The sequence below is a fragment of the Asparagus officinalis genome, chromosome 6 (genome assembly GCF_001876935.1).
Source record: "Asparagus officinalis chromosome 6, Aspof.V1, whole genome shotgun sequence".
NCBI classification, from domain to species: Eukaryota; Viridiplantae; Streptophyta; class Magnoliopsida; order Asparagales; family Asparagaceae; genus Asparagus; species Asparagus officinalis.
In genome coordinates this window covers 13,591,023-13,598,108 of record NC_033799.1, presented here as the reverse complement: position 1 = coordinate 13,598,108, position 7,086 = coordinate 13,591,023, and the positions used below count along the sequence as shown (strand labels likewise).

Here is a 7,086-nt window from a genome sequence, read left to right as displayed (position 1 = left end):
TATATGATTAAATAGGGGCTGATGTGTTCCTCTATTGAGTTAAAGAGTGTCCTTGACATGGCACACATCTAAGTCATTGTCTATTTAAAAAAATTTGATCGATAAATTTGATCAAGATTGTTCTTTTGATTTATTAGTCCTTTTGATCCTTCTGATATATGCTTCCATTCTTTCATTTGAGGGTTAGGGAAGGTTGGTTTTAAATGTAACTTGTATGGTTTAGCTTTCGTAGTTTAATTGATGTGGTTTGATTTGTTATTGTGATTGTGTAGAATAGTCTTCAATCATGTATAAGAATTCTGATCCTGTAAGAGAGCATGCAGTTTGGAGGGAGGGGGAGCTACAAAATCTCTATTGCAAGTATTGTAACCATCATATAACAGCAGGTGTAACACGACTAAAGTATCACTTAGCCTGTACCCGGAAAGGGGTGAAGAAATGTGAAAAAGTTTCGGAAGCAGTTAAGAAGTCTTGCTTCAATATTCTCAAGGAAATGGAGCGAAAGAAAGAGAAGAAAGCTGCATTGGTTAAGTCAATTGGTAGGATGGAAGATCAGAGAAATAAAGAGTTTTTAAGCCTAGGCATGAAAAGCAAACCTGAGGGTAGTAGCCAACAATCTCGTGCATATAGTCCATTGGATCAACTTGTTAACATTCAAGCTAAACAAGCAGAGAACATGTCCGAAAAAGAACAAAGAGAAGTTGTGTTGAAAAAGATTGCCCGTTGCATATATGCTAATGGGCTATCAATTCAATATCTTCAACAATTCATATTGGAGAGAAATGATAGAGGAGGTCAGAAAGTTTGGGGCGGGACTTAAGCAACCTTCTTCTTATGAGATAAGGACACGAGTTTTAAAAAACGAGGTAGAAGAAATAGATGTCATTAAGGCAACCCATATGGTGGCTTGGGAAACATATGGGTGCACTCTTGTGGTGGACAGATGGTCAAATAGAAAGGACAAGAGTGTGATTAATTTTTTTGTTAATTCGCCAGAGGAGAACTTCTATAAGTCTATTGATGCATCAACGTCTATTAAGAGCGATGACTATTTATTTCTGTGTCTTGATAGTATGGTGGAGGAGATTGGTGAGAAAAATGTGCTCAAGTCCTCACTGATAACCACTCATCTTATGTGAACGCCGGGAGAAAGCTTATGGACGTGAGAAAGTCACTATATTGGACACCTTGTGCAACACATTGTATAGAATTCATGTTAGAGGACATCAGGAAGATGAAAATATACCGTGAGACTCTTGGAGAGGCAAAAAAGGTCACACGGTTCATTTATAACAACTGTTGGGTGTTGAGTCTTATGAGGAAGTATACAGTTGGGAAGGAGCTACCAATACCTGCTGTAACTTGTTTCGCTACTTCTTTTCTGACATTACGGAGATTCTATTCATTAAAGCAACGTTTGAGGAAACATGTTCTCTTCTAAAGAGTTTCTTAAAAGTAATTGGACAAAGAAGCCGAATGGAGTGAAGGCAAAGGAGACAGTTCTTTACTCCAAAGTGTTTTGGGGACGCGTGATGTTTTGTTTCACTACTACACTTCCGATAGTTTATGTCCTCGATGAACTAGATTCAGATGTGAAGCCCACCATGCCATTTTTGTATGAGACGATAGATAGTGCAAAAGAGAAGATTGCAGAGTCTTGCGGTGGGATAAAGATGAGATATATGCCTTATTGGAATTTGGTTGATAAGAGATGGTCCGGGATGTTGTATCGACCTACCCATGATGTTGCTTACTACCTTAATCCCAAATACTTTTATGGGAAGAATCTTAGCAAGCATTTGAAGGTGAAGAAAGGACTTTACGAGTGCATGGCTCGCATGATCCCGGACATCAACATGAGAGCACAGGCTGATGTGGGGTTGGATTCTTACAAGGAGGGGATTGGAGAGTTTGGGTCTGAGTCAGCTCAGAGGACTATTGCTTTTCGTAGTCCAAGTTTTGGTTTCAACAATTTTTAATTTGATATGTAATGTACAATTTTGATGTTCTGTTATGTTAATCTTCGATATCTAAATGTGTAGCTTCTTGTTGGGAGAGATTTGGTGAGGACACTCCCAAACTACAACGATTTGTTGTTCGTGTTCTCTCCCTTACTACTAGTGGATCCAGATGTAAGCACAACTGGAGCAAGTTTGAGCAAGTAAGGAAAATTTTGAGTTTAAAAGTTAGCTTAATATCCTTTAGGCTTGGAAGCTTACAAGTTGCTATTTTTTCTTGAAGCTCCACTCAAATAAGAGATGTCGTCTAGAGAAGAAACGTCTTAACTCTCTTGTTTATGTCATGCACAACATTAAATTGAGAGAGAGAAATATGCGAAGGAAGGCGGGAATGATGAATCCGATTTCTTTGGAGGTAACTTCAGACAATGAGTCGATAGTAGAGGATGAAGAACCTTGTTCTCAAGATGATCCGAATTGGCCAGATGGTGATGATGGAGATAGGGAGTATCTTGATGTTGCTGCCATTAATAATATAGGTATCTAAAATGAAGATAAGGGTGGTGCTTTAGCGGTAAAGAAACAACGAGTTGATGGTTCTTGTGAGCTACTTAAAAAACCTTTTGATGCTATATTTGTTAGGTTGAATCTTCAAGATTTTAACTGAAGCTCTTTCTGCAGTACCCACAGTGCAAAAAGGAAAAGGAAAAGGAATAGGAATTGCCGCAAAAGTTGTAGGCATTAAGGATTATGCCGATCTGGAGGATGCAAATATCGTTCTAGAAGAGGATGATTTAGTTGTTTTAGGATAGTTGAATATGTTAAAGGAGCATGATTGATTGATATGAGTCTCTATGTTTTGTTTGATTTATTAAAAATTTGATTACTGCTTTCTATGTTTTGTTTAAAACATGTCGCGTTTGTGCTTTTGGCTTGACTTAGTTTTTTTAAAAATTTGTGATGATATATTAGATAATGGTGATGTCATCTTTGATTTGTTTTTATTCTATTTCTTAAAATCAATGTGAATATTTTGGATTTATTAAATGTTTAAATAATAATACACATAACATATGTTGTGCATTGTGTTGTTTTGCATTAATGTTACTTGGAGCCAAGCTTTATTTTATGTATTATCATTATTTTTCATCATTGGCCTTTATTTGATTTGCAGTAAGAAAAAATGCCTCGGAATAAAGATGTTCTCTGGGAACATATTGTACAAGATGGTCGGAAGGTTAGGTGCAAGTTCTGCCATGAAGTTTTTGTTGGCGGGGTAACAAGGATGAGGTATCATTTTGCAAATACTTGCTCGAAGGATATCCGCCCTTGCAAAGCTGTTCCAGCCTCAGTCCGTGATGCTGCATTAAAAGGTGTAGAAGAACTGGAGATGAAGAGTAAGAAGCGCAAAAATATGAGATTCTCTCAGTCAGGTGATAGTGCTTTGGGGTCCATTCTTCAATGCGGTGATGCCCATAATAATGAATCGCAGGTAATCAAGCCCAAGTCAAAATCCATCCATTTATCAACAAGGATGCCAGCAAAGAAAGAAGCTGACATGGCAATTGTTAAGTATATTGTGAATAGTAACTTACCATTTGACATATTAAGTAATTCAGATTTTCGGGAAGCCTGCATTGCAGTTGCAAATGCTGGGCCAGGTTATGAGCCTCCAAGCAGTGAAAACACTTGCAGAAAATTGTTAACAGAGTTGATGGATGAAGCTGATAAGTATGTTCATGCTGTTGAACGCATATGGGAAAAATCTGGTTGCACGTTGATGTTAAATTCATGGATAGAAGGAAGGGATACATCATACTTGCACATATTTGCAGCTTCTGCAAAAGGTGTTGTGTATTTGAAGTCTTTGTGCATGGTTGGGCGCTTGATGGATGATCAGTATGTGTTTGATTTTATATCATCGGTTATTGATGAAATTGGATCTCAAAATGTGGTACAATTTATATCACATTCTCAACATTACAAATCTATAGGTCACATGATTGAAGGGAAATATCCTAACATTTTCATTGTTAATTGTGCAACACATATTATCATTCTTATGTTGAAGGACTTCGAAGCTCTTCAACATGTCTCTCCTATTCTAGAGACTGCTAAACGGATCATACATTTTGTGTATAAGCATCAACATGTATTAAACTTGATGAGAACCCATACAAACGGCTCTCTCTTGAGAAGGCCAGCAGCAACTAGGCTTTGGATGAACTTCATTTATTTGCAGTCACTTCTAAAATTAGAGCATGCTTTACGTCATATTATTGGTACAATAGAATGGAGAGACTCGATGCCATGTAAAAGTGCAGAAGGTATAGAAGTGCAAAACATGATCGAGGATGCTTCATTTTGGGATTGTGCCAAAGAGTTGATGTATGCTGTCGAACCTCTTATTAAGACATTGAGGGTTGTTGACCGTGGAGGATCCACCTCAGGATACATTTATGACGCCATACGCAAGGCTAAAGAAACTATAAAAGAAATTTATGGAAATGAGTCTAAATATATGAACTTCTGGAAAATTATTGATGATAAATGGAACAACTTCTTGTATTCAGATATACATGCAGCAGCAGCCTATTTGAACCCTCATTTGTTTCACGATGGACGAGTGAAGTTGGATTCTGGTGTCAGAATCGGGCTGGAAAAGGTTATCCAAAAAATGGTGTCTAATAATGAAGAAAGGATGAAGATTGCAGAAGAGCTTAGAGATTATCATTCCTTGGATCCACGCATCTTTGGACTTATGGCTGTTGATTCTCTTCATGTATCTCATCCAAGTAATAATGGTTCTTTCAGATGCCTTTGTGTGTTTTGTAAACCTCACATTACTATTAGTTTACATTTCCTAATTATATTTCTTGTTTCATTTTAGGAATTTGGTGGGACATGTGGGGCAGTTCAGTTCCTGTTCTACAAAATTTAGCAATCAAGGTTCTGAGCCAACCATGTAGTTTCTTGACAGCAGAGAAAAATTGGACTGCTCCAGGAGCTACTAAGATGAGCATGAGGGACCACTTAGAGTCCACAAGATTGCAAGACTTGCTTTACGTGAGGATGAATATACACCTAATGAAGACCACTGCGAAGATGGAGAAAATTGACCTGAAGCCAATTGATGTTGATAAAATCGAGATATCTCCAGATGAGCTAGAAGAAATTGGCGACCTTGAGTATGAGAACGAGGAAGAAGCTGATGAAAGTGAAAATGAAGCTGGTAACCTGTCAGATACTAATGGTTTCTCTTTTTCAGGAATTGTTTGATTTCAGATGCATCTTTCTGTACTTTGCAGGGTCCCCCCCCCTAACTTTAGTAAGTTGAACCTTATCTGATAATTAGATAATTTTCAGTGAATCATAATATATTCAATCTCTGTGACTCTTGTTGTGTGCTCTGCCTCACTTAGAATCTCAGCCCAAGAAGTTGTTAAGCTTCTTACCAAGGTAACCAATGACCTCTCATTCTACGAGAAGCCCAGTTGATTCAAATGTTTTTATTTGAAATATTGGTGAATAATGCATTCTCAATGTACTGTTAGTTTGTTTAACTCACCTCGAGTGACCCGGACGGTTGGGAGGTTCCAATATGGCTCCCTCTTGGGTTTGATTCCAAAAAAATTTGTTTACTTATGTTTTCCTCCTTTAGAAGTTGATTATTTCAAAATTTTGAATGGGTTACATTGTAAAGACTTTTGCTTTTGTTTAGAAAATCTTTTGTTGATTCGCATATTAAGTTGATTCATATGATCCAGTACCTTTTTCCATTTGATTATTACCCAGTGTTTTAAATGTCGGCCGACATGTCGGACATGTCGGCCGACATGTCGGGTTGAAGGTGCCAGCGACACAAGTCGGGCTTTCTTAAGTCGGATGTCGTTTTTGGGGAGAATATCGGATAAATCGGCGCAATATCGGCCATATCGGCCGATTTTTCAGGTTTGAAAAATCGGCCGATATGCTATTATATCGGTTTAAAGCTATTTTTTCTTAACAGTCAAATTACAAAACTGTCCCAGGTTGGCTTGGTGGTTGAAGTTTCAGGACTTGGGCACTTCTCTTTGTTAAATCGAATGATTAGTTTCATATCGAAGACCGTTTAGCATATCAAAGACCAAAATTGTTTCAGGATGCAATCGAGAATCAAAGTATGCTTATATTGAATTTAGAAATGCTTAGATTACATTTAGGACGTGGTATTATACATATATGCACTACCCGATATCGCAATCCGATATTTAGTTCATGTCCCCCGATATATCCCCGATTTCCGCTATCCGACATGGATTTCGGCCGTCCGACATGAACCCGACATCCGATATTTAAAACCTTGTTATTACCTATGAATAGCAAATTATTTGAGCTGCATTTCCATATAGTCTCCCATTTCATGATTTTCTTGCCAGATATTTGATGTAATTTTGATAGTTTTCCATTATTCAGTTTATCAACCTCGAGGATTTTTTTAATATGCCCATTCTGTATTATGTTGGTTTGCATATTGCATGTTCATGATTTCTGTTGCCTTACAGTTTTTCCTAGTGGATTGTCAAGTGGTGAAGTTGAAGAGTGATTATTGTAATCTGCTGGAATAAATCGAAAGTCATAACTAAAAAGTACTGGCATATGGCATTCTTAGCCTATCTTTATGCTTTCTGTCTTGAGTTAGTACATGCATACGTTGGTCAGCATACTGAAGCTTAGACAAGCAGAATTTGCTACTTGTTCAATCTGTCAAAAGTGATTGAGTGACTATCATGATTTTATTTGTCATCTAGGAACTCTTCCGTGCATCTTACATGAATGGTACCATTTTCAGGCTCCAATCCCTTTATGCTTGTTTTATCATTGTTTATCATAGTTTCAGTTAAAACTCCAATACCTACGCTACATGGTAGCTGCTTCATGACTTTTCTATTTTAAACAATTTTTGGTTATGAAAGACTGTGGCGGGCTGATGAATTTGTTGAGAAAGTTTGTTAGGCCTCATTTCTAACTGCATCCCTTGAGGTACCCATTGAAGTGTTATCCCATGCTTTTTTTTACTAGCTAATTTATTTGGCTTTACTCTGTTGAATAGATGAGATTCATTCTTATAACAAACACATAAGGGGAA

At 37.4% G+C, this 7,086-nt stretch overlaps 2 protein-coding genes across 6 annotated transcripts in view; both read left to right on the top strand.

The window, feature by feature from the left end:
• LOC109844444 overlaps positions 1 to 7,086 on the top strand; it is a 25,807-nt gene that overhangs the window by 1,247 nt on the left and 17,474 nt on the right. For 2 of the 5 annotated variants that reach the window (XM_020413478.1, XM_020413482.1), the window contains exons 3-4: positions 3,133 to 4,753; positions 4,849 to 5,777. In XM_020413478.1, the coding sequence (XP_020269067.1) occupies positions 3,142 to 4,753; positions 4,849 to 5,237 (2,001 nt within the window). In that variant the 5' untranslated portion in view covers positions 3,133 to 3,141 and the 3' untranslated portion in view covers positions 5,238 to 5,777. Of the gene's footprint in view, positions 1 to 272; positions 2,162 to 2,241; positions 2,498 to 3,132; positions 4,754 to 4,848; positions 5,779 to 7,086 lie in introns of those variants that run through there. The other 3 variants (XM_020413481.1, XM_020413479.1, XM_020413480.1) reach the window with 3 other exon arrangements.
• LOC109845779 lies at positions 1,428 to 2,770 on the top strand. The gene is made up of 4 exons (XM_020415048.1): positions 1,428 to 1,956; positions 2,043 to 2,161; positions 2,242 to 2,497; positions 2,640 to 2,770. Exons 1-4 carry the CDS (start codon positions 1,428 to 1,430, stop codon positions 2,768 to 2,770), a joined length of 1,035 nt encoding a protein of 344 aa, XP_020270637.1.

Excerpts from the sequence above, each read along its gene's own strand:
- LOC109845779 (XM_020415048.1), top strand. The coding sequence starts at position 1,428 with ATGTTCTCTTCTAAAGAGTTTCTTAAAAGTAATTGGACAAAGAAGCCG. Across the intron at positions 1,957-2,042 it reads TATTGCTTTTCGTAGTCCAA|CTTCTTGTTGGGAGAGATTT; the intron begins GTTTTGGTTTCA and ends CTAAATGTGTAG. Across the intron at positions 2,498-2,639 it reads TGCTGCCATTAATAATATAG|TACCCACAGTGCAAAAAGGA; the intron begins GTATCTAAAATG and ends CTCTTTCTGCAG.